At 37.4% G+C, this 27157-nt stretch overlaps 2 protein-coding genes across 3 annotated transcripts; one reads left to right on the forward strand and one right to left on the reverse strand.

Annotated features, from left to right (window-relative positions):
• The first annotated feature begins 37 nt into the window (after positions 1 to 37).
• On the forward strand, positions 38 to 12917 carry LOC132793612 (nuclear migration protein nudC). Its single transcript, XM_060803608.1, has 5 exons — positions 38 to 233; positions 473 to 756; positions 814 to 1006; positions 11814 to 12211; positions 12718 to 12917. The coding sequence occupies exons 1-5, from the start codon at positions 159 to 161 to the stop codon at positions 12767 to 12769; spliced, it is 1002 nt and encodes a 333-aa protein (XP_060659591.1). The 5' UTR covers positions 38 to 158; the 3' UTR covers positions 12770 to 12917.
• LOC132793613 (uncharacterized) lies at positions 1156 to 26537 on the reverse strand. Of its 2 annotated transcripts, none has more exons than XM_060803610.1 (4): positions 26009 to 26537; positions 2315 to 2563; positions 1781 to 2225; positions 1156 to 1718 (listed from the first exon to the last, which is right to left on the reverse strand). In XM_060803610.1, the coding sequence occupies exons 1-4, from the start codon at positions 26027 to 26029 to the stop codon at positions 1690 to 1692; spliced, it is 744 nt and encodes a 247-aa protein (XP_060659593.1). In that variant the 5' UTR covers positions 26030 to 26537; the 3' UTR covers positions 1156 to 1689. The 2 variants fall into 2 exon arrangements, with proteins under 2 accessions (XP_060659593.1, XP_060659594.1); XM_060803611.1 differs by lacking the exon at positions 26009 to 26537 and adding an exon at positions 3519 to 3883 and having other exon boundaries at positions 1157 to 1718.
• Positions 26538 to 27157: the final 620 nt, after the last annotated feature.

Below are 27157 nucleotides of genomic sequence, written 5' to 3' on the forward strand. Positions count from 1 at the left end.
ACTTTTCGATTTTAAAACGAAGTATATTTTGAAGTTCAGCCTACGGTCACACTGTTAGTCACCGGCACACAAGTCAATTCAGAACCGAAATCAGAATTCCGAATTTTCTAGAATTTTAATAGAAGTAACAATAGAATTTCACTGTAAATACTATTAGAATGTCTGCAAACGAGACACAATTCGACAACATATTGCTGGCGCTGGCCGAAAAGCACACAGGCGGAGTGCCCGACGTGAGTATTGAAAGCATAGTTGGAAAAACAACAAACGTGGTCCAAAAGAAAACTTGAGCATGTGTTTATTTGTTTTTGCAATGAAAACTGTATTTAAGGAGATTGCATTGATGCACTCTTCAAAGTACCATAAACTGCGCAGCCAGACAAATTGGAGTGCAGCTGCCCAAGTTTCTTTGTCTCCACAAAATCAACAACAACAACAAAAGCTTAACCCACATTGTCTTCTTTGTTTGTAGTTTCTGCAAACATTGGCGAGTTTTTTGCGACGCAAAACTGATTTCTACACGGGCGCCAAGCAGGCAGAATGGGAGAAGATGCTGCTCGACATATTCCGCAAGGAGTCCAAGATTGCCATGGCTGCCCACGAGGAGAAGGTGAAAGTGCGCGAAGCAGCGCAGCGCATGAAGGAGGAAAAGGAGCGCGCAGAGCGTGAGGCGCGTCAAAAGGAAATGGATGACAACAAAATATGTGATATAACCGACGAAGAAGCCGCTGCCATCATCAAAGAGCAGGAAGACAAGTAAGTGAAGCTTTAACATGGCATTAGATCATCGCTAATTTTATTGTTCGGTTTTAGAAAGCGACAACAGCTTCTGGATGGCGCTGGAGATTCCAAACAGGTTAGCGCCACCAACGAGGAGGTATCCAAGCCCATTGAGAAGGCGGAGGATGATACCGAAAAGGATGAAGTGGGCAAATTGCAGCCAAACTCGGGCAACGGTTGCACCCTCGACAAATACATGTGGACACAAACGTTGCAGGAGGTGGAGGTAAGTTTTAGTTCCTGTTGCCAACTTCCTTAGTGATTAGAGAGTTGAGTTTACCACCTTTTGTTAGGCACTTCCTTAGCGATAAGTGTTGGTTGTTGTTGCTAGGGAGACTTGTTGCTAGGCAGCTGAGAAAACAATTCAAAGGACTTTCGTTTTTCATTTAATTCTGTTTATTTTGACATATCACAGGGCTAAATAACTTAATTCTTTAACAGAAAAAATACATTCGCTTCGGCTCAATTCATATAACTATATATATTGCTTGTATATATCTCTATATATATTTCTACGGCATTCACTTCAGTTTCTCGTTCATCATTGTCCAGGGCTTGCTGTGATACAATTTTGGTTAATTGGTATCCGTTAATTGTTTAATTAATTGCTAATTACATTTGTATTTTTTTTTCGCTTAATACTAGTATGACGACGCATACGAAAATTTCGCATAGAAAACAATTGTTTTTTGTTTGTATTTTTTTTTTTGTTTGATTGTTTGTTTGTTTTTCATAATAAATAATCTTAATAACTAGCTCAAAGACACGTTAACAATAATAAAAATAAGTGACACACGCACAAATACAAATAAATAATAAACTAAGAAGCCAAAAAAGGGTTACGCCCCCCTCTTTCCCCAAACACCCCCAATTACAAAATTGTTTGTTTAAGTTTAACTAATAATAGCGTTAGCTTTTGGGCATGTCACGAGCGCGCACTGCAAAGAGAAAAAGAGTTGTTAGAGATGTAATTGGGATTTAATTTAAAGATTGAACTTACTCTCTAGCGCATAGACCATGCCCATGATGAGCAGCAAGAAGATGGTGCTCATGCTGATGATGAGCACCGTCACCTGGCGACCGCGATCGCAGAGTCCGCGCTTCTGCTTCTTGGCGCCACCGGGTTCGCCATTGACCATGGTGAAGTGCATGGAACTGGCTATGGAAACGGTATCCAGATCTTTGGTTCGTACGTACTGCAAATTGGGATCCGTTGCTGCTCCATCATCACCCATCGCTATAACTGCATCCTTGCCATTTCGACTGCTGCTCGCCAAGGCGAGATTTGCATTATAATTGGCCGATGAGGAGCTGTGGCCATGCACGCTGGGCAATTGCTGCTGATCTGTGAGCAGCATTTTGTGCTGACGCTCCTGCTTCTTGTGGATCTCGGCGAATCGCTCCAGATTCGCTGCCGTCAGCAACAGTGAGCCGGATGCGGCGCTCTGCATGATGAAGAATGAATCAAATGTTTAAGAATGAGTCAGTCTGCAATTCTTTGAAGCAACATTCTTGAATGTCTGTCGTGACTCACCCGTGTGCTGTTGTTGCTATCGCTGGAGCCCTGCGATGAGCGTGATCCTCGCTTGGCGGCCGCCAACACAGCGGCAGCTGCTGCCGCAGTCACCGCTGCACTGGTTCCAGACGAGACTTGACTGCGTTGGGCCAGCGTTGGGGGATTCGAGTTGGATTTGTTGGAGGATTTCGATGAGCTGGCCGAACTGATGGCCGAGCTGCTGGAGGAGACGAGCGAGGCGCGTGGTATATGCCAATAATCCTGCATCTGCAATTCAAAAAGAATAAGTGTTCGAGTTTGGTTAGTTTGCTGCCCTTTTTGCTTAATTGCCAAATGTCATTTTGGTTGTGTAACAGTTTTGTGTAGTTTTGTGGGCTAGTCTTTAAAACTAGACCCTAGAGACGTGCTGCTTATTTTATTTCTTTCTATTTATTGTATTTCTCCCCTCTCGTTTTGATTTGGATTTGGGTTTGAACATAAAAAGTGAACTTTCGAGTCGCGGAGTCTTCTGCCACAAAAAGTCGCGCGCGCTTCGCTCTCAACTCGTTTTGTTATTTATGGTCCGATATTTTCGCTAACAAAAAAAAACTGAAGCTGGATGTGTTTGTTGTTGTTCTATTATTTATTCAGTTAGTAGTTGTTGTTATTATTGTTATTAATGGGACTCCTCTGGTTTGCTTTGCTTTTCGGTTTTTATGTGTGTGTGTGCCTCTTCCTCTTCTTCTTCTGCTTTGTTTCTTATTGGATTTTTGCCGCTGCCTTTCTCATTTTATACATTTTTATTGGCGATTGTCAAATGCAAATGGCATTTGTTGTAGTCGTAGTCGATTGTTGTAGATTTTTAATTGTTGCAATTAATTCTAAATTTTGTTGTTGCACACACACAAACATACGCACACTTGTCGCACGCACTCGTCAAGTTCGTCGCTTAAGACTTGTGTTTGCGTGCACAGCAGCGTATTTTTTTGTTTGGTATTTTTCTTTTTGTGGTGTTGGGCGGGGGCGACGGAGGCTGGCATTATTTATTGTATTTAAAGTATATTTGTGTAAATATCAAAATTAAGCATGCGGAAGTCTTATCAGCAGCAGCAGCAGCACCTCCAACCCGGCACTCAACAAATTATTATAAATTTTGTCTGCTTTTTTTTTCTTTTTCGTTAAGTTTGTTAACTTGTTCGGCCAGTTTTTCGGCCACTTGGCGTGTTTGAAAAATCTTACTTACTTTGTGTTGTGTTTGTTTTGTGTGTTGAAGGGGGATGCTTTGTTTTTAATTTGTTTGGCTAAATTTAGCTTAAGTCTATAATTAAATAATTTATCACACACTAATATAGTTTAATATCACAAATTGCCAGTTGTTGTTGTTGTCACAGTCTTGTGGATTGTTTGACTTGATTTATTAAGTTAGTTAGCGGCGTGCACAAAACACTCAACTGGGGCACTGTGCAGCAGTCGCTGTTTTGGAACCGTTCTTTTTTGCTTCTTTTGCAACGAAAATCTTTTTTCTCGGCTTCGTTGTCTTTCACTCTCTTTTGAAGTTTGTTTCGTAGCACGCGCCAAAAACAGAACCGATCTAAACGGCGTCAAGAATCAAACTGAAGCAAACGGCGCACGCCGAGCAGCCTCAAAGCAGCTGCTGCTGCCGCCGCTGCTGACTGCGCTGCTCGCGTTGACGCTGTCGACAGGTTGTTTGCTTCGATGCGCAAACTTTTTGTTGTTGTTGCTGTTGGTGTGTGTTTTTTCTTAGCTTTGCTTGGTGCTAGCAACTTTCTTGCCGGATTTTGCATGCCATAACAGCGCAGCGCGGCTTTTGTGAATAGGCATCAGCATCAGGCTGCTGTCAGTCCGGGGTTGGCTCAATCATCATTGTGCTATATTTATACAACACACATTCTCTCTGATCAATTGCCGGTCAGCAGCAGAAGCAGCGTAGGGGCAGCAAACTTCCCTCCTCCCACACTCGCTCTCTCTGTCTCTTTCGCCGCTTTGATGAGTCTTTGATGTTCTTTTTTTTTCGTTTGTTCTCTCAGCTACTTTCGTTTTGAACGATCTTCATTCTCTCTATAAATAAACACATCATTGATATGACGGCTTGCTGCTTGCCCTTATGGGAACAAATGCCCCGCGGCTCTAACTTTTTTTTTTGTGGTCAAATTGAGCTGCAACTTTTGTTTATTTGTTTTGCAAAGCATAATCGTTTTTTGAAATGGGAACAAATTGAAGGGCTCACAGCGTGGGTGATCGTTAAGCTGGATTTCCCAAATCCGGCTTCAAATGCTGATGATGTGAAAGATGTCCGATGATGATGATTCTTAAGGGATTTCTCAAGGGTCAACACGCCCTTTTCTTGTACAGTAACTGGCACAGTTTTGTACGAAAAAAAAAAGAAACCCCGAAACATCGTTAACAAAGTTCTTTATTTATTGATCGTATATCAAACGATTTGGCAGACATATTTGGTATTCTAATATCAGCATTTAGCGTCAAAGATCGTTGTGCTGACTATATCTCAAGCGAAGCGACGTCGTAGAAAAGATTGATCGGGAATCCAGAATCGAGAATTCGCCATAATGCTTATTGATCGAAGTTGAAACGCCCCAAACCCAAAAGCAGCTATAAATCTAATTGATCGACTCGAGTTGCAAACTATTTTTAGTTGATTAACATTGTAAGTCGTTGAATTAGTCGCGACAATTAAGCTGTTCAATTAAGACGCAATGAGATCATTTATTTATGCACGCGAATCGAATGAAATTTGCTGTCGATCATTAGCAAGTTCTTTTATTTATTTATTTTTTGTCACACTGTGCCAATTGAACGTGCAAATGGGTTGTTACAATTTTATTGATTTAACAAACGGTGGCAACAACAATTTGTCTTTAGCTCAACACACGCTGAACTGTCCGTCTCTCCATCTGTCTTTCTGTCCGTCTGACGTCTGTCTTGGATGTTGTGTGTGTGTGTGTGTGTGTTGTGTAGCCCCTTCATCAAGCATCTTGTTATCACCTTTTAAGTGAGACAAGTGAGTGGCTGCCCGAGTGTGTAAGTGTGCGTGTGTTGTGCTGTGTGTGTGTGCATTTTAATCAGCCAAGTTGACAAAGATTTTTGCCTGACGGTGCCAGTTACCAACCAAGCGAACCAAGCGCGAGTCACTTGAGCTCAGAATTGAGCTGAGCTGAGATGAGGTGAGGTTGTGTAGCAGATGCTGCTGCCGTTGCTGTGGCTGTTGCTGCTGTGGTTGCTGCTGCTGAACACTTGAGCAGCCATCAGCAAAAGAACAACAACTCTCAGCTCAGCTCAGTCCAATCTCGATTCCAATTCACAATACGTTAAGTCAACAACATTCACCTAAACTGCCCGATCGTTGGAGCGATCGATCGATGAGCTTGCTTCTTTACTTTACTCAGCCAAAACAAACAGTCAGTTGACTGCTGCTTTTTGCATATAATTAAGCATGCAAAACAATTTAAAGCCATCGATTCTATTGACGCCCTGGCCGAAAAACTGGCATTTCAAAGTTATACTTGCACGAACGAAGCTCCATCCATTTGATTTTTATATTTTGTTGTTTGATTATTTGTTATTTATTCTTCTTTTTTTTATTTTTGTATTTCTGTTGGTGACAATGTCTGATAATTTGATGCCATTTGTGTGATAACAGCTGCGGACGGGGAAACCCGCCATTGGCTCGCGTCACAAGACGCGATTGGAATCCCAATGGTCCAAAGCAAAGTGTATAAGAAATTCATAATTGCTTGCCATAATTATGCGAAATGTGTATACACTTCTAAGCGGAGTTAAGCTGGTGAATATTAATCAGTTATTAGGGAATGCCAAAGAAATCGAAACCAAGCAAATTCCAAAACAAAAACTGATTATTAGATTTTAGGTGATCATTTAAAAATTTTTATCACTTTGCTCCTAAATTTTAGCTTTAAGTTAATTAAAGATTATTCATTTCATTAATTCATTTAATATATATTTCCGATCATTTTCGTTTACAAATTATAATTTTATATGTGTTTGTAACGTGTAAAAGATATTTCGATACAAAAACAATATTATCGAAATGGTGTGACCATTAATTTCCAAGGCAAACGACTGACAGAAAATACCGATAAGTTCAAAGGATGAAAATATATCGATAACATGTTTCAGTTAGTAGAACACATAGACTGACAGAAAATACCGATAACTGAAAAGGAAGGAAATATATCGACGACAGAAAATACCGATAACTACTAAGGAAGAAATTATATCGATTGAAAGCATCCAATGAGAAAGAGAAATCGCATTCGTAAACGGTTTTCTTTAGCTACAGGGTATCCCTCAGTTCTAAACCATAAACTTAATTTTTCAACAAAAAGTTAATTGAATTATCTGTTTGATAATATGCATACTAATAATAATCGCTCAAATCGCAGTGTGACAAACCGCTTGAGATGATCATGATACCCGCGGGCAGTTTTGTTTGATATAACAGCATTTGTCGTAGCTAATTTCGGAGATTAGCGCTTAGTGAAAATTTCGAAGCCAACGGGCATGGCTATACAGCTACGGTGTTTTAGCAATTAATGATATGCTGATAACTAAGCGTTTCTCGACTGACTCATCATCATTTAAGCGGAAATACTAAGCGTGAAATTCTAAATGACGTCAGTTACCTTAAAGATTTTTTGTGGGTTTTTCTTGGTAATTCCACCCAAGTGCAGCGTTATATAATAACAAATGAAACACTATTTAAGGCGTTTACGATCACTCGACTTGTACTCTAAATAAAGCGGCTTTATGGCAATCATAAAGATGTTGTTTTGTTTTTGCTTTTTCACATGTCATGCATTAAGTTAAGACGCCAATTGAGATGCGGAGATTGCATATAAACTTTGGAATTGTCAACTGAATTGACGAATAATAGAATAGAATGATGTAGTACTATAAGAAGGCAAAACAAAGCGATGATGCCTCAACAATGGGGGCTTGTTTCTCACAATAGTAGCTGCTACTTTTTGGGTAAATGAACTTTGTGTGTGCTGTGTGATTTGTGATCTGTGATCTCTGCGGAGATCCGTTTTCTGGGGTTCTTTGGGGTTCCTGGTACAACACAAACACACACGCTTAATTGGCATTAAATGCTATAGATTATTATCGACAGTTTTTGTTGTTGAAATTTTTTTTTAAATTTTTTTGTTGATTCGTAGATCAATCAGCAGAACGATCGATTATGTTAATTTGTCAAAGTAGGCCAATAAGCTGACGCTCTAGCTGCCTTTTTGTACCTTATGGAAAACACCGTTTATGGAGCGGAGCTTAACTGCTACCGGATCTCTCGTCAGAGTTGGATTCGGAGTCAGCTTAGCACACAAATATTCAATTCAATTGCCAGAAAATATACACGAAACACAAAGCACTTGAGCTTTGCTCTCTTGTCTTTTGGGTAGATATGTTATGATGTGTTGTGTTGTGGAGAGTATTATTTATTCCAATTCCAATTTCAGTTTCAATTCCTATTCCAATTTGAAATCCAAATTTCATATTATAACTAGTTTCCAGTTTTGTGGACGCCATTCTAATCAGATTTAAGCCATTCAATTGTTGATTTCTGTCTGTCAAGTGGCGACGACACCAATAATAAAATAATACTCCAATATATACGTATGTTAGTTGTATGTGGTCTCAATGAGAGAACGACGTCGACGATCGATTGCTGTGCTCTGTTTTTAATTTTTTTTTGGGAGATGTTCGTTCAGGTTTTTTTCTGTTTGGTTCTGGGAGTCAGGTCTTTTTGATAATGTCTTATCGACGTAGTCGCGCCACTCACTCCACTCGCCTCTCGTTTAGTGTTTCTCTGGCTAGTTTTGAAATCATTCTTTTTTTTCATTTGTGTTTTTTGGCATTTTTGATTGTTTCCACGCTGGTTTGGAGATCGCGGTTTCGTGCCAGGCACCGTGTCGCTTCTTTCAGCATAAATTATACGTCGTACATATTTAAGAAAATCAAATGTATTTATAGTTGTTGTTGGTGCTGCGACTGATGATGCTGTTGTTGTTCTTGTTGTTGCTGGAGTTGATAGTGCTTGCTGCTATATCTCACATTTCGTAGAATTAAGCAAATCGAGCAAAACAAAAGCGCGACAACAAAAACAGTTAAAACGGCAGCAGCAACAAATCACGTGAATTTCAAATTTCTTTCACTTTAAGCCTTACTAAATTTGCATATCCGAAAAGCACTTAAAGTTGTGTCTTGCTCAAATAATAGCGAAGAAATCAAACGTGAATTCTTCGGCTTCGTCTTCGGCTTAATCCACAAACTGGTGCACATCGCTAGCTAGCTGGCTGATGATCGATTAGCTGCCTATCGATTACTGCAGGCCGACAAACATTTGCATATTCAGCAGCAACTGTCAGACATCGCGTCTGGCGAGTGTCTGATAGATTCGCGTGCTCTCTCTTCCGCTCGCACTAAGACTCTCGCTCTCTCTCTCTCACTCACTCCGCTGCTGCTGCTTCTCTCTAGAGATAAGTGTGCCATCGTTGTGCTTGTTGTTATTAATTAATTCAAACGCGACACCTTTTTCCGTATCTTATGAACTTTGACTGACGTCTCAACTTGTTGGCCCTGTTGTTGCTTTATGTTTACTCTTTTGTTTTTGTTTAGTAGTTAGTTTGGCTTCATTTTATTTATTTTTATTTTTGAGTCGCATCGTGTTTGCGTTTTATTGTTGGATTTGTCGGCACCGCCATTTGCATGATCCATTGTGTTTACCATTTGATTTCGATGCCATGATTTAATGTGTCCATTGTGCGAACTGTTGTCGCAGCGCTTTGTTGTTGTTGTTGTTGTTGCCAGATGTGATTTGTGTAAATTTCCTACTTGTAAAGCCAAAGACAGCACGAGCTGTGTGCTCATATAAGAATAGAATTGCTGTTTGCATAACCTTCGTCGCAGCGCTGTGAAAGCTTTTGCTTTGCCCACTAAAAGTCCCTTTCAAAAATTACCCAAAAGGCCATTAACCTAACTGCTGATTACCAATTGCAGTTATCGATTACAATGAGGTGATGTACCATACAGCTTTTGTAAGTGAGCAAACTTGCTCTGTCTCTGTTACGACGCCATATTTGCATTTATGTTTTTGTTGTTATTATGTTCTAAATTAAATTAAAACGCTAATTGCCATTGCCCACGCTTTGCTGTCGCCTCGCTTAACATCCGCGTCGCCGCAATATATATTTAAAATCCCCAATTGACATCCGCTTCAGTTTCAATTTTGACACATTTTCATTTCGAATATGTCAAAAATTTCAGCGACGCGTCGGCGACAAGACACTTTTGAAGCCTTCATTTGTCGTCGGCGTTGCTGTAGTTGTAGTTGTTGTTGTTGTTGTTGTCGAGTGCTCAACAGAAGCTACAGCTAGAGGTGAGCGTTAAGTGCGTGATGACTTACTAAAGTACAGAGTTATTTATAACAATAGCATGAGAAGTTAGACACATGCAATTTTTATGCAAGTGGAAAATCGATTGAACTCTATTTAAGATGTGATTGACATATGCAATTTTAGTGCAAAAAGATAATTAATTGATTTTATAGACTATTTAAGTAATGGTGGCTGCATTTTGATTTTAGTGATTTGTGAAGAAACCGATAGAAGAAATAATTGTGTAGTAACAATTGTTGTTTTAAATTGTATATCTTTAATTTAAATGTCTTGTGTACTAACAATTGTTGTTTTAAATTGTGTATCTTTAATTTAGAATTCTTTTTGTTGCTTAAAGGGAAGTTGAATGATGTTGAGTTAGCATTAAAGGTCAGAAAAGTGCATAAATTAATGTTACTTATTAGTATTTTAGAAGCTACAATTGAAAGAGATATATTTTTGACATCAAAGGTCACCAATTAAAATAATTTTCGAGAATCTATAGCTTAAACACATATTTTTCAACACTTTTAAACGATTGCAACTATCGCTGCAGTCACGCAAGCGATCATCACAATCTGCAGCTCATCTCTAGCTTGCTGCTGTTGACATGACCGCGTGCTGTGTGTGAGATTGTTGCTACTGTTGCTGCTGCTGTTGATGCTGCTCTTGGTAAAGTTACGGTTGCTGCTGCTACTGTTGTTGCTGTTGCTGGGGCACCTTGACTACCCACACACACACTTAGGCACACTCACTCACACACTTAGTCAGTCATTCATTCACGCGGAGATGCGCACGCACGATGCCGCGTCGTGCCTCAACTTGGACCGCAGCAGCAACATCAGAAGCAGCTTTGTCTTCTCTTGAACGAAAGCGTCCTTGGCGGTGTTTGGCTTTGTGTGATTTTAATTAAAGGCCTGCGAGAGCCGCTGCTGCTGCTAACATTGTTTGCCACTGACTCTGACTGGCTTCAACTCGTAACTTTAGCTCCGTTTTCGAGTCTCCACATGCGACTGTGGCAAGTGGGTCGCCGACGCTTGGCTGCTTCGTTGTTGCCGCTGCTAATTGATTGCAATGTTCTCAGCTGGCTCTGAGTGTTGTCTAATAACTTAAGCTTTAATTATGTTGCCGTTGCCGCGTTGCTGTTTGCTGGTTTTTCACACAAATCACATTATTAATTTTCATTAAAGTTAATAGAAAAGGTGCTAATATATGTGCTGTGTGAGTGAGTATGTGGCCCATAATTAATGGGTAGCCACAACATCACATCACATCGCATCGCATCACTTCAACAGACGCCAGTGTAATTGCTTTGAACTTGGACAGGCATCGCTCAATTAGCTCGGCATCGAGTCCAGCCCCAAGTCAAGTCAAGTCAAGAGATTATTGTCTTTGGTGCGCTGGATTCACACAGAAGACAACACAGAAACAGAAGACAGAGACCAAAGCAACCTGTCGAGTGGCATTCCACAGTCTGTGTTGCTCCTGTTGCATTGTGAATTGTTAAAGAATGCAACCAACCGGATCTTATATGCATAAACAACCGCTGTGCGTCCTTGAACTCTCTTTGGCTTGGCTGGCAGTTAAACTAAATTCCCGTTGATTGCTGCGAGTCCTTGGAAACGGGCCTCTGCTCTGGTGAAGGGCGCGCAGCTCCAGTTTTCAGATTGCAGCTGCTGATATTTATACTATATAGTATGTGTGTGTAAGCGCCCTCTTATCCAAGTCTATCTCAGTACACAGATGTGTTTTAGGTTTATTTATAGATCGTTTTTTGTTATTAGCTGCTCCAAGGTTGGCCAAAGCATTGGGCATCATCATCATCATCAACGGCAGCAACGGCAGCAAACAATATCAACAGCATCAACAATTGTTGACTTTGTTACGTGTTGGCCACTAGAATGTCTACAAGGGGCACCCAGATCATTAATCACAAATTACATGAACCGGAGACGTTTTGCCTCCGTTACGTTACGTGCTCATAATTGTTTGCAATTGGTTTTTGCTCTGCTCTGCAGTTGAAGTCTCTGATAGATAGATAGATCTCTTGATCTCATCATTTGAGCATTAACATTAACAACTGGTTATCAATTCCATTCTAATTGCAGCTGAAGATTCCCTTCAACGTGACATTCGCTTTGCGTGCTCGCGACATTGTGGTCAACATTGGCAAGAAATCATTGAAAGTGGGCCTCAAAGGTCAAGAGCCCATCATCGATGGCGAGCTCTGCGCCGAGGTCAAGCAGGATGAATCGGTTTGGGTGCTGCAAGATAGCAAAACGGTGCTCATCACCCTCGAGAAGATTGGCAAAATGAATTGGTGGAATCGTCTGGTTACCACCGACCCAGAGATATCAACACGCAAAATCAATCCAGAGCCATCGAAGCTCTCCGATCTGGATGGCGAAACGCGCAGCATGGTTGAGAAAATGATGTTCGATCAGCGCCAGAAGGAGATGGGACTGCCCACCAGTGATGATCGCAAAAAGCAGGACATACTCGAAAAGTAAGTACTTCGAATGTGATTAGTGTCCTCTTTTCACAGCTAGTCAGTTTTTTCATATTCCGTTTTGCCAAAAAAGAAAAATGGACATCGGTATATTTTGAGTGTGACCGCTCGTATGGAAAACAGTTGAGCGGAATGTAAACAAACTTTAATCACCAAATTATAAATAAGTGAGCAAGCGAAATCATTGAATAATTTGAGCGAAATCATTTTTAAAAATCTGTAGTGCAATTTGCAAAGCTTGCTTGTGTGCAAGACACATTTTTATTATCCAATTAGCCGTTTCGATATCACTGCGATAAAATATTGAGTGGCTGGTAAAATATACCGATAAATTGTGTCCGATATTTCGATGTTTGTGTCCTGTATTTTTGCAAAGCTCACGAATGTGAAAAACAGTTTTTTTCTTATGGGTTTGCAAATGTAACATTTTAAATATATTGAAAATATCAAAGAAAAGCCGACTATTAATAAATCATTAACTAACTTATTTTCTTGCTTTGCAGGTTCAAGCAGCAGCATCCCGAAATGGATTTCTCCAAGTGCAAGTTCAACTAGAAGAAGAAGCAGCAGAACTTTTCTACGTATTCCATAGATTTTCTTCAACTTTCAGTATAAAACACACTCACACACACACACATCTACTCACGCACGCATTTAAAATGTGTATCAGCATTGCGAATAAATCAACTACAATTTGTTTAACATAAAATCGAAACATGAAAAATTGTTTTGTCAGCATTTACATATGTTAATCGTAATTGGTTTGCGGCTGCTTAGTCAGTGAAAGCGACTCTAGTTTCTATGATAGATCTTCGGGGCGGTTCCGTGATTTTCTGTATTTAACCAAACAAAAAAAAAAGGTTTTTTCGTTGGTTTTTTTTTTTGTCTGTCGAATTGAAATGAAAAAAACCCGGTTAGTGTTTTTTCGTTGTGTTTTTGTTGGTGGGAGCGACCCAGAGACACGATCACAGCTGGGCGATAAAAGTAATTTTTCATTTTTATTGTTGCTTAAAATGCAATTAATTTCGTGCTAATTTGTTATCCCGCGCGTTCGCCCAATTCTCGGCCAGTTAATCTGCCAAGAGAGACTGCCAGCCAGCTTGTCTCCCAAGCCAAATGAAATGAAATGATATGCTTGCTTGTTTGAAATTTATGCGAATGGAATTTCAAATCAGATCAGATTATTAAAAGTTCTCAGGCCATATTTAATGCCTGCTCTCTCGACTCTTGCGGCTAAGATAGATGGATGCTTTTGCTTGATTTCTTCATCCCTTCGGGTGCCAGGTTCTAATACTCTATTCAGTAGTTCTCTGGGTCATTGGCTTGATTTGCGTTTGCTTTGAACTCGTTTTCAGCTGTTGGCTATAAATTTACCTGCTCGCTCGCTCGCTTTTTGTTTAGTTTTGCATTTTGTTCTTTCTGTTTTTTTTTTGTTCTTTCAGCTGTAAAGTGCTAAGCAATTTTTGAGCAACCAATTTGTAGTTTTGCTATCAGCTACAAATCGATCGTTTTCATCATTAGTCTCAGCTTTTCAGCTGACACGCGCCAAGCTTATCGCAATTTATCGATAATTCCTCCTAGAGCTGAGCGCGTGTGAGCGACTCACGCACGAAAGTATCGAGTAGATATATATATATATATAAAGCGTGTGAATTTTATGCAACAATCCCCATTTAAATACGAGTGTTAATATATTTTTACTACTACATAGCTTAAAATGCCAACAACTAATAAAAAGAGCAAAAAATGCATTAAAAAGTCATTTACAAGCTGTGTGCAAGCTAAATTCGTGCCAGTTTTTTATAGCATGCAAATTAGTTTCAACGATTGTTACAGAATGGAAAAGTTTAACGATTGCAAATAGTTTAATCAAGTGTAGATCTATTTCGATGATAAAATGTGGGTTAGCATAACATGGTCTGACCACAGCCAAGGCTAATTAAACAAACTGCTTGCGAAACTGTTTCCGATTGTGTGTGTGGCCAAGTCCAAGTCAGTGTTCCGCTTCGATGTCCATCTCTAGATCACAACCCAAAAAAACCACTCCGAAAATAGATACGCCCAGAGTCTTTGTATTATTATTGTTATTATTATTATTATTGTTTTTGTGTGTTGTGTGTGTGTAGTACACACAGCTGGATTGTGGCTTAATAGCTCATTAATTAAACAAAATTTATTTCAAACTGTGTTTAACAAGCAACGAAATAAGAAAGAAACATACTAATTGATAAATAAGTTCCTGCGCAATGTGATCTAAGCATAGAAACAAAGAGTTTTTTTTAGTTTTTTAGGAGGCGGAATAATACAAGCGAGTAACATGGATAATCGTTGGCATACGAGTGTGGGAGTAACATATTCAATTAATAAGTAATTAAAATAATTAATTATGTTCGGACGCTGCGGGAGCAAGCCACAAAAAAATGTAACAAATTATGGCCAAACTCTAAAGATGCAGCTTGGACAGAGAATCAAACAGAGTTCAACCGGATTTTGCTTTAGATTTTAAATTTGGTTTTTCGTGTTTGTTTATTTTTTTGTGGCGCATCTGTTTGTTTTTAGGGTTTTCGAAAGTACAAAATGCTTTCATATTAAGTGGGGAATTCACCAATTAGGAGATCGGCTTAAGAACCGGTTAAATGCTACCGACTTCCATTTCAATTTCAAATCCAATTCCAATTCCAGTGCAGAGTGAAAGCCATTGAATTGCCATTAAAAAATAATCAGACAACACATTCCTTGCGAAATAATTCACGTGATCCATGAGATCAGAAATCAGCATTTTTAGCAATGTTTATTTGTACCGTTAGTTCAGTAAACTCGCAACGTTTACAGCACATTGTAAGCTAACAGAGAGCTAAAGAATCGATTGAACTGTTAAATGACGCACGTGATAAATTGTGGCTGGCGGGCAAAAAGCGATAAATATAAATATTGTAGTCCCGACTCTGCGCTCTCTGTATGCCATAAATAACGAATCCGGGTGCTACCTCGCCCTCCCCCCTCCCTTCCACACCGAGCAGACTCACTTGCACCCGCACTGTGAGGCTGAGGCTGCTGCTTGAGGCTTTGATTGTTCTTGTTGTTACGAGTATTTGTGCTAATAACTTTTTTGGTAATTTCGAGTGTTTCCCACATCATCAAATCAAAAAGATATAGATGTATGTATGTGTGTGTGTGTATGGGGCGCTGGTCGGTCGCGTGGGTTATTTCACAGTTCGTCGTCGAGTCACTGTCTAGCACTGACTGTCTGTCTCCGACCGGGTCTGGATCGAAGTCGGAGTCTCTCGTAATTGCGGCTCATTTGTTATTTTTAGCATTAAATCTTGTTAATGCCGTCGCGCGTAGCCACTGCGGCCCATTAACTATAACAGTCGGCCAAATTGTTGTTTATTTTTGTGCCAGCGTCATGCTGGTGGCAGCAGCAGCCCGCGCCCCTGCAGCCAGCAGCCGACAGCTGAAACTCATCACCAGGCCAAACAAAAGACTTAGGCAACGAACTTTGCTTAGAAAAGATTTTTCTTTTTCTTGGTTTTTTTCCGTTTTTTGGTTCGTTGGTGGACCAGCGGAAACTCCAAGTGGTATTTTGAAGGTCAACGTCGCGACGTCGCCGTGGCCAAGTGACCAGCGAGCCATGCTACCAGTATAATTAACTGATTTTTACAAAAGCTCCGACTGCAGCTGAACTGTAACCAGGTTGACTTGACGCCTCTCTGAATCACCTTAAGCTGGGCGTGTTATTTCTTGTGTCTCACATTGAGTTGTTGCCCATAAAATGTAGCTCTATTCAAGGCGGCAACTGAAACTGAAACCGTTCAACGCAAATTCATTCTTTTACATATTACTAGACACTCGTCTGAAGGCTCGAGCTTCGCTGTCTGCGGCAAGTCTCTTGGTTGGTGGGCTTGTCTCTATCTCTGTGGCGCCAATGAACGGTTGAGTGTGTGTGTCTCTGCTACCGTTGTTGTCGTCGCCATCTGCCCCCGCTTTTGCATGCAAATGGCTGAACATGCCGAAGATGGGCAGTGATTAATGTCAAGCTGTTCTTGCGTTGCTTTGGTGAATGTCTCTTGTGGTCTTTTATGAATCGGATTTCATTGGAATTTCATCAGACAGAATGTGTTCTGATTAGCATGCCAATTCATACATCCGGCATCGGCCCCAGCTCCAGCTCCGGCTATGTTCCCGGACCTTATCGAACACTTGGGTCGCCCCCACACAGTCTCCAGTCTCTTTCTCTCTCTCTCTTCTTTACTTTACCTCTACTCTACTTGTTGGCAATCGCATTCACTTTGAGTCAACACTGACTGCTTGTCGGGCCGCCTGCAGGAATTTCGCAATTAGTTTTGGTTTCGGTTATCTCACAAATTGTGCGCCTGTTGCATTTGCAATGCTAATGCGGTTAAGTGAAGGCAAATACCGGGCGCAAAATATTGCCTATCAGTTTGTGTGAGTATAACAGTTTCACATACGACAGACATTTCGATTGCATGGTGATGGGATTAAGATTTAAGAACTTAAAACACAGGTAAGGCTTTTTTATGGCTTCTTGAAGTTTATGTAAACTGTTATACAGCTTACAAGACATTACTAGTGGACGCAAGCAGCAGTATAATTTCTTATTTAAGTCACACATTGTTAATAGTGCAGTATAACACTTTGTATAACAGTATAACAGTTTACTCAAAACTGTTATACGCCCCAAAAATGACAGTGGTAGTCGTGCGTAATAGATTGCCACCAATTTTATTTCAAAAATTATACTCTTAGACCAGTATAACAGTTTAAAGCCAGCTGGACAATCCCATAATTGCAAACTAAACCAAAGCTGAACTAATTTGTTTAATTTTATAATTGATAGATGAATATGAAACGTGTTTAAAACCAATATACCTGAAGCACTCCCTCCTGCAACCGGGCTTGAATTCTTATTTGGGGGCTTTCAAGCAGCTGCCTCACAGCTCGTTACCATGATATTTATCAGGAGATTGGCCATTTTTGGCGTGTTTTTTTTTTGCTTTTGGCTGGCTGGCCACCGTTTTATCTGAACTATGACTAATTTCGTGGTATTTAGAGTGCTCGCTGTCTGAATGTTTATTGCTATTGTTATATGGCAACTGGTAACTGATGTTTGTGGCTTTATCGATAAGTGGGACGAAGACAAATGTTTGTCATTTGTGAAGAGTCTCGTGGGAGGTTTGCTCACTATAAGTAGTTAAATACAGTTTAGTTGAAGACAATTCTTAAGACAGATAATCGCGCATAATTAATAACAATATATGAATGCAAACAAATATCATTTGTTAATCGTTTAGCTGTTCTTTTTTTCTGTTTCTGTTGTTGTAGCTTATTATTTATGTTGGCGTTAATCATCTGAGAGTTTTTTTTTTTTGTGAAAGGCAAAGTAATCGAGCCGATGTTGATGATTATGATGCTGATGATGCATTGAAATCGATAAATTCTAGTGAAGAAGCGCTTACTAATGTCTCTCGTATCTCGTATCTCATATCAAATGTGAAATGAATAATCATCGAGTGCTTGAAGTTATGCAATTTGTGCGGAAGTCAAGTTGACTAAACTCTTGAGCATGCCGAAGCGATTACGAACGATCTTAAGTATTTAGAAAGGGGAAATTCTAATTCTAATTGGATGTTTGATTTATAACCACATTAAACAAAAGAGTTGTGCACCCCAAAATTTATTAATGCGGTACTTTGCGTAATTCCCGGGAATTAACTTAAGTGCCAAAAAGCCTAACTTAATTTGTAGTTTACCCAAAATCTGTTAATTATTCTTTGGATTACTATATGTGAATTACTGAACCGAACTGCAGCTTCCTCAATTTACATTGTCTATATTGTTTGTATTGAACATTTCTAAATCGCTTTTGTTTACATTTGCTTATTCATTAACTAATTGATGTGCAAGCAAGTGATCAAACGAGACCCCCAATTAGACTCTGTGATGAACATTAGTTAACACAACGTTCCACTCCCAGCTCAATCAAACACCTTAAATCTTTAAGTCTTTGTAGACAATCGAGTGCTGCTTTCATAACCGATTCATTCGTTAGCTCGTTAAGTGCACCTAACATACTATATGACCCATCTATAGTCAAACACTAAAGTGTTTAATGAGAAATTCATCAACTTGACACGGGAAATGCCCTCTAAAGAGTTGATCACAGACTCGGAGAGATCAGAGTCCAGCTTGAAGATCTGTCACATAATATGCATAAATATTGTATGCTAACTTGCTGTGTAAATACTGTGGGTGCTTCAACGGGTTAAAATTCCATTTCTAATGGCTCCAAAGGTACATCAAATATGTAATCAAGCAGAGGTGAATTAAGAGAAATATTTGAAAAAATGCTTGGCTGAAATGTAATGGATTTTTTTTAAATTTACATAGCTTAAGCGCTTAAGCTCCATAAATTGTATATTTTGTACATATTAGCATCAATTTAAATACTGTTTTACCTTTCATTACTTATAAAATTTTATAATACCTCAACTTTTTTAAAGTGTGTACGCCAAATATATAATCAAGATGAGATGGTTGAACAAAAAAATTTGAAAACATTTTAAGAATGCTTGAAAGTAATGAAATTTTATTATATTTAGGATTTGTAATATAACTTTAGCATCAATTTAAATAATATAATACTTATAAAATTGTGCTAAAGTTCTCTGATATTATATTAACGTTTCTAAGGTGTAGTTAAATATGAAATCTAGGCCAATTAATAATTGAAACCATTTTTAGCAATGTTTGCTTGAAAAGTAATGAATTTTTATAGTAGTTAAGATTTGCAATAAAACTTTAGAGATATCGTATTATGCTTTAGCAGCAATTTAATTAATATTGTGCTAAAGTTCTCTGATATGAATTATATCAACGTTTTTAAGGTGTAGTCAAAAATGTAATCAAGGCGAGTGAATTAAAATTTTGCAAACAAATTTAACAAAGTTTGGCTAAAAAGTAATAAATTTATATACAATTAACTGGAGCTTAAACTTGAAAATTATTAAATTTTGTTTCAGCATTAATATCAACAAAGTTTAACTTATTACTTTTCATAAAAGTTCTCTAATTTTATTGTATATTTAATGAGATACAAAGGTTCATCAAACATGTAATAAAGCTGAGATGACTAAAGTAAAGATTTTCAAATCATTTTAAGAATGTTGTACAACAGCTAAAACTATTCCAATACAACTTTTTAATTCATCAATTTAAATAATGTTTTTATTATAGCTTATCTACAATAATTCATAGTTTGAAATACATTTTTTGTTTCAACCATTCTCATTAGTTTTTTTGTTTTAATTGAAATATGGTTTTAGTTATAAATTTTCTACCAAGTTCTCTGATATCAAAGTATTGAAATCATTTATTTAATGTCTGGCTTAAAAAGTGAATTTTTAAAGCATTTAAATCATTTTTAAGAGCTTTAACTATGTGTGAGTATAAATCTTTTAAAATAATAAAAGTTTTTTATTCGTTTATTTAAAGAAATACAAAAGTTTTCTGTCTCTAATATCAACGTTTTTAAAGTGTATATCAGCTTCAACTATTCTCACTAGTTTTGTTCACTAATTTTTCCACATGTCTGAGCACAAATTTTCTATTTACTTTGACACCTTTTCTTGCCTGTTTGCCAGTCTATCTATCTGCTGTCTCCCCTTCCTTCCCCCTGGCTGACTCGACTTTCTGTCAGTCAGTTTGTTGCTCTCCGTTTCGCTGTCTCCGGCATTTGCATAGCAAACAGCGTGGAAAAGAGCGGGGCAGACTATTTGCAAAGCGGGACAGGGGCAAAGAGGCGGACAGTTGACTGCCTCCGATTGTGACTGCCTCCCCTCCCTCCCCCTCTCTCTCTCTCTCTGGGGCCACCCACAAGACAAACGACGAACGTCGCCGGCGCTTAGCGTGTTCATGTAAATTTGACCTTGACACAATTTCGTTTCATAACAGAGAACCAAACAAATGAGGCGGGGGCGACGCCAACTAAATGGCAGCTGAGGGGAAGGGGGAAGGCGGCGCATGTGTGACGATGACAATACAGTGGAGGAGCGAGAGGAGAAAAGCGAGGCGCAATAAGGCAATAAGCGTGCGACAGACACTCGTGTAATAATTCAACTCAAGTGCGGGGCCAACACATAAAATACAACAACAACAGCAACAACAAAAAGTCGCCGCTGCCGCTGTCGACGTCGACTGCGACTGCGACTGCGATAAGTCCAAGAATCTCACGCTCTGCACTTTAGCTATGTTTTATAAATAAAAACATTGCACAACTGCTCAAACAATAATACAATACAATAAAAAGCTAATAAATGTCGGAGAATTCGAAGAATTCAAAGCAAATATTGATTTGTCTGCTATAACATATATAGGAACTGCCAGGAGTCTGACATCTGATTATGATTATAATAATTCTTAAGCGACAAATGAGCGGCTCTTGATCAAAGTTGAAGATGCCGACGACGCGCACATTTTTTGACTCATCCGCTATACACTGAACAAAAATACTTATTTCTGACATCAAGAACTTTCAGCTTTAAAATTGTGATCATCAAATAAGATCACTTTAAAATCAAATTATTAAAACTAAGAACATTAATCTGAAAAATGACAAAGCTCAAAATTAGATTTAATATACCAGATTTTCGGTGACAAATTCCTACAAAGTTCTTATCTAGTTTTCAGTATTTTCATTCACAGTTCAGCTAATGGAGCTGTTTTAAACCATTATTTATTGGAGTCTGTGAGATAAGATCAAATAAAATATAAATTCAATATATACAACTAAATAACAGAAAATGGATAACAAAATAAAAGCAAACGGTATAATTTGCATAATCAGAAAAAAAAAACAATGAAAAATTGGATTATTTTTTAGTCTTTTAATAAGTTTTGTGATCTTAAAAATATAAGATCACATAAAAATGATAGAAGTTACTTAAAACATACTTTTGTATGGTAAAAACGAGATCTTAGCTGCTTTGGCTGACAATCTAGTATATTTTATATATATAGTATTATATAAATATACCAAATGTAACGTTTGTATATTTTAACAGGTTTGTGGTATTTTAATATACTCTTTCAACTGCTTTGGTTGACAATCTGGTATATTTTAAGTGTACTACATCAATATACCACATATGTATAGTCTTCGGTATATTTTAGTGTTTTTGCGTTATATTAATTTGGCAAGTTTTGCATGAAAAATACATATTCTTAACAACCTAGTTTATTTTGAATGCATAATATTAGTATTGTTGTGGTATATTATTTTGGTACATTTCAGGAATAATATCGGGTATCGTGTATAGCCTTCGGTATATATTTTAGTATTTTTGCGGTATATGAATTTGGTATATTTTAAGCATTATACCACACTAATTTGCTTTTATTCAAAATGTATAGCGGGTAGCTCTTTCTCACTTGTTTTTTTTTCCAGTGTATGATCCCAGATTAGCGACATGCTGGCTGGCAAATCTCCCAGAGACACGCGCACACTCCAACACACACACACACTGATAGGCACACACAATGGCAGCCTAATTAATTTTCATTTTGGTTTTGGTTTTTGGGCAATTTTAATTTCTATTATTAATTTGTTAACACATTTCGCGCATGAATCGAATGTTTCTTCTGTTTTTTCTGTTTTTTTATCGTCACGGCACGTGTAAGCGTTTCATAAATATGCAATCGATTCCCTTTTCATTCCTCCTCATTCTCCAATAATAATAATAATCAGAAAAGCTCTTAATGATAATCAATTCAAATGATAAACCGATAAATGTTTCAGCTGGAATGGCATGCTTTCATTCATTACTTAAGAAAACACTTAAAAATAAACTCGAAATTTACATATATTTGGTATTTAATTAAGTGCTTCATGCATTATCATTCTCATTTCTAGCTGGTTTATGGCTAATTAATCAGTTTAGAAATGTTAAGGCAAATGTCACAGCTAAACTATTGTGACTCATTCACTTTTTAGAATGCGATTCTAATGAGATATTAATTTATAACAATGTTTTAAAAATGATTGTAGATTAGATTAAGAATTTATTGCTTGAGTATTCTAATTAGTTACTCCCATGCATTTATAATTGCATTCCAATGACATTTTAATGCCAACACAAATGAATATAGAACTCTCTAATCTCTGGCTCAATTAACCCAATAATTCCCACAGCCATTAAAATTATAATCGAATGAGAATGAGTGCTTAATGCATTCATAATGCATTCCAAATGTGCCAAATGTGTTTCTGTCTACATTCGTATTTCGTATTCGCTTCATTCATCCTTACATATAAGTTTCCCCTTCAACAACGAGAGAAAAAACAAAAGACTCAAGCAACAAACTTGCGTCCGTCCACACACAGACACACACAAAAACGAACGACAATAAATTCTTTAATTGGATTTCGAAAGTGAAAAGCGACAGATTTGTATTGCGATCACAAAATCTGAGCTGAGCATCTCAGCTGCACAAAAAAGGAGCTCGTCAGCCTCTTCAAAATGTTTATTTGTGTATCTCTTACAGTTTGCTTAATTCTCTTTTTTTTGTCGAATTATTTTTAATCTGTTTTTGTGTTGGTTTTGCAACTTAAATTGGATTCTCGTTGTCGTTTTGGTTTTTGGCTGCCGCATTCTGATTTTGTCAATGCTGCTTCCCCATTCTCGTTGTTTTTTTTCTTCTTTTTTGTTTTTTGATTTTTGATGTGCCTCATTTCCACTCTGGCCAAAAAATATATTGAACCAGTGGGCGGTATTAATATATATATATAATTGAATGAGTCCGTCAATTACGTTATTTTGTAAGCAGGCAGGCAAAGTGAAGGGAGAATCCGAGTGTCTGGGAATGCGATCAGAGACATTTGGCGACACGTGTGTAAATCATCGGGAGAATTCTTGACTTTTTTTGGTCTTTACTAATTGATGGAAATGTCAAAGCAAATTGAGGAACTCTCGACGGCCACAATTCACAATTATACACTTCCAATCAAAGTGTTATTAAATATCAGCCAACAACAATAATAACAACAAACAAAGTTGAACAATTGCTTGGCCAAAATTGCCCAACATTTAACATTTACTTTGGCCGCATAATTTTTATTGTTATTTCGGTTTTATATTTAGTTTTTTTTTTCTTCGGTTTTCGGTTTTTTGGCTTTAGAATTGTGCACAAGGTTATCAAACAACAACAACAACAATAAAAAGCAATAATAGCAACAACATTAAATTGAATGCAATTAAAGTTTGCATTGAAAGCCAGCGCCAGCACCTTTAATACGTTTTTTCTTCGATTTTTGGGGCCTTTTGTTCCACCATTTTAATAATCGAATGCAATTTTTCGTGTGTATTTAATGCATTTTACACTTTGAGGCTAACAAAACCAAGTGCAACGGAAAAGAGAGCTTAACTCAAATACTACGAGTTTTAAATACTCTTGACATTTATAATTACAGAAAGCAAGTGCGAGTCTAAAATACAAATTCCATCAACTATTTATTTAAATTTATGATATATATTTCAGTCAGCAAATACCATATAAAACATAATGTTTTAAGAAGTTTTTGTGGAATTTAAAATTTACGTATTTATTCTTCAGAAATATTGTCGAAAAAGTTCGCGAAAAATTACTTTTTTACATTACTTAAAATTTTGGAAAAGGAAAGTATTTTTAGTTAGTTAGTTTAACATTTAATTATTCAAACCATATTTCAATGCCCATGTTTTTATTTAATTGGGAAAAAGTTGAGTGAACTTAGAGCGTTGGAATCTATAATTCACTGAACAAGGCTGTTTTCAAAGACTTAGATTTCTTTCTTTATGTTGAAAGTATTTCATTTAAGTCTTTTCATAAATGATTTAAGATTTTTTTCTTTTACTATATAAGCAAATAGTTTTTTGACTTTCATTGAAATTTCTAATTTAATTCACCTTTAAGTCTTTCAATAATTTTCTGAATTGCAATGAAATTTTAACTTTCATTTAAACTTCTAATTTAGATTTGTAAAATATCTTTATTATATTTCCTAGAAGTATCTTGATAATTTACTGAACTAAATAAGTTTTCTTTATAACACTTTGCAAACTTCCTTGAACACTTAAAACACTCTCAGTTAGTGTATAAAAAATAGTTTTCAATAATCTCATTAAATGTCAAAGAACATGAAACTGACCCAAACTTAATAAAAAGTTAATTGGATTTGTCAAAAGAGCAAAAATTAAATAAAATTTGAGTATTTTCTTGAGAGTTATTGATGAAACACGAATCGAATGAATTGTTGCTAAGTAATTTGTAGTATGCCAATAATGTGCCGAGTAGAGTTATCTGCGATCCCACACAGAGGTATGTTGTAAATGCAAATCGATGAGACAGCAGACCGCAGCAAACGACAATGAGATAAAACAAGTAAGACGACTAGATTCGAGTGTGCTCGACTGTGAGATACTTGGTAACCATTGTGAATAAAGACAAAGCAGTGCGGTATTATTTTGAAAATATACCAAATTAATATACAGCAAATATACTATAAATATATCAAAGGATATATTTGGTATATTGATATGGTAATGCAGCAAGTATACAAAAAATATACCAAATATAATATTTGATATATTTTTAATATATTTGAAACAGTACCGAATGTAATATTTGGTATATTTTTGTATATTTGAGGCAGTACCATATCAATATACCAAATATATGATATAATACTACATTAAAAATATACCATTGAGGGCAAAATATACCAGATTGTCAGTAATTCCTAAATAACCTCTTAAAATTGTATCTAATCTAAACCAAATTTTCAGGAATCTTAAAGACTATAGTTATTATTTTGTTAATTCTAGAATTGAATAATCTAGTTTTAAGATTTTTTTGATTTTGTTTCAATTTGTGATTTTTCTATTTTTAAAACAAAATTACAATCTGGAACCTCAATATTGCACAAAGCGATTTTTTCTATTTTTTTATCTTCTAAATTACGCTTGTTGCTTAATTTTTATCTTTTTTTCTTTCTGTTCATCTTAAAAATTAAGCTTGTTATTCGATTTTTATCGATTCGTGGGGAAGGAAGTGGGCGAGGCAAAAGTTTGACATAAACTTGATCTGCGTGCAAACATAACAAGAGCAGTCGAAAACAATTATTTCTCTATCGCTTATAGTTTCTGAAATTTAGGTGTTCATACAGATGGACGGACAGATAGACAGACAGACTTCTTGGCTGTTGACACTAATGAGGAACATATATACTATAAAAACTCAGAGATGACTCCTTCTACCTGTTGCATACATTTCCTGCAGGCACAAAGTTATAATACCCTACTACCCAATGTGGTTAGCGGGTATAAACAGCGGCAAAGACAGCGACGAAGACGAAGACGATAATTATGATGCTGTGCTGTGTGAGATGGCGATAAAGCTGATAATGATGTTCATAAAGTGCAAGACATGAGCAAAACAAACAAATTGTAAACAAGTTTGGCAAGCCGGCTCCAACAAAGGAGGCGCACTAGTAGTGGAAGGGGGCGTGGTCGGGAATAACTACTACGAAATAATGTTCAACAACTTGTCACGCACTATTCGAGTCGTTGTCGTTATCGTTGTTGGTGTCACATTTATATATGTATGTATATTTTTTTCCAGCTGTTGTTCGTGTTGTTGTAACTTAGCCTAGTTAACTTGTCGAAATGAAATTACACAAAACACAAAAAGAGAAATATGAAATTTTTGCCAAATTCATATTTTTGTACATTTGTTTTTTACCTGTTTCGGATGCGCTTCCATCGCTGACAGTTTGAGTATGAAATTGGGTATTTATAAAAAGGTCGCAAGTGTCACTTAAGGAGGGAACAAAAAACACACTCAAAAGTCTTTTTTTTTACACTTTGTATTTTGTGGGTGTGTGTTAACTTTTATCTCGTTTCGTTTTCGTTGCTGTTGTGTGGTAAAAAGTTTATTGTCAACTTTGTCGTTTTTTGTTTTTTAGTTGTAATTTGTATTTGAAGGGCAGACACGATTGAACATGATTGTTGCTGTGACCGTTGTTTATCTGTGTCACTTGTCGAATTTTCGAATTTATGTTTATCGTTGTACTATTTTTTGTTTGTTTATTTATTATTGATGGCAAAAAAACGACTTTGAACTGGTTGCAACTTGTTCTTTTGCTGCCGTTACAGTTAACAGTTAACAGTTACAATTACAATTACAGTTGGATTTGATGCACTTCGAAAACTTTGTGCAACACGCGAGTTGTTGCAACTATTTTTGTTTTTTTTGACAAATTTTTTCGCAAATCGCTAATAAACTAGAAAACTTGTTGTTGGGATTTTTCGTTAAAAATTTGCGCGTAAGTTTTCGACTGATTAAATGACTGACTGACTGAGTTATTGAATGAATGATCGACTGGCTGCTGGCTGCTGCTGCTGCTCCGCGTGCACACTCCGTTGCGGCTGTGCTGAGACTAACTGAGACTTCAGCCGCCCGACGGCTCAAGTATTAAAAAGCATTAAACATTACCGCGCATTGTTGCTGTTGTTGTTGCTATTGCTGTTGGCGCTGTGCAAGTTGTTGCTGTGTTGTGTTTGCAACCACAGCCAAAGCTCGAGCTAGACACACACACACGGCTAGATCTGAACTTTGTGTTAATGCCAAAAAGCAAACAACAAACGTAGCAAATTTTCAACAAACAACAACGACAACGAAAAAAAAAAACTTCAACTTCAATTTATTTTTGGTAGGGGGAAGTGGAAGCGTAGATGTAGATAAAGTAGATTGTGGGTGGCTGCTTTTTTTTTGCTTTGCTTTTTCGGTAGACTTGTGGGTGGTGTCTGCCACAAACGGTGGCAGCTGCAGCTCATTGCACAGCGTCGTGTCTACGTGCAGAACTAAAACTGTTTGCAAGGTCATTCGCTG

The sequence above is a fragment of the Drosophila nasuta genome, chromosome 3 (genome assembly GCF_023558535.2).
Source record: "Drosophila nasuta strain 15112-1781.00 chromosome 3, ASM2355853v1, whole genome shotgun sequence".
NCBI classification, from domain to species: Eukaryota; Metazoa; Arthropoda; class Insecta; order Diptera; family Drosophilidae; genus Drosophila; species Drosophila nasuta.

What these genes read in the sequence shown, in the direction of transcription:
- LOC132793612 (XM_060803608.1), top strand. Translation starts at nt 159, where the DNA reads ATGTCTGCAAACGAGACACAATTCGACAACATATTGCTGGCGCTGGCC. An exon ending in ACACAGGCGGAGTGCCCGAC is followed by an intron (nt 234 to 472) that starts GTGAGTATTGAA and finishes CTTTGTTTGTAG; the next exon opens with TTTCTGCAAACATTGGCGAG. An exon ending in AAACGTTGCAGGAGGTGGAG is followed by an intron (nt 1,007 to 11,813) that starts GTAAGTTTTAGT and finishes TTCTAATTGCAG; the next exon opens with CTGAAGATTCCCTTCAACGT.
- LOC132793613 (XM_060803610.1), bottom strand. Translation starts at nt 26,029, where the DNA reads ATGGAAGCGCATCCGAAACAG. An exon ending in TGGAAGCGCATCCGAAACAG is followed by an intron (nt 2,564 to 26,008) that starts GTAAAAAACAAA and finishes TTTGAATTGCAG; the next exon opens with ATGCAGGATTATTGGCATAT. An exon ending in CATGGTCTATGCGCTAGAGA is followed by an intron (nt 1,719 to 1,780) that starts GTAAGTTCAATC and finishes TTCTCTTTGCAG; the next exon opens with TGCGCGCTCGTGACATGCCC.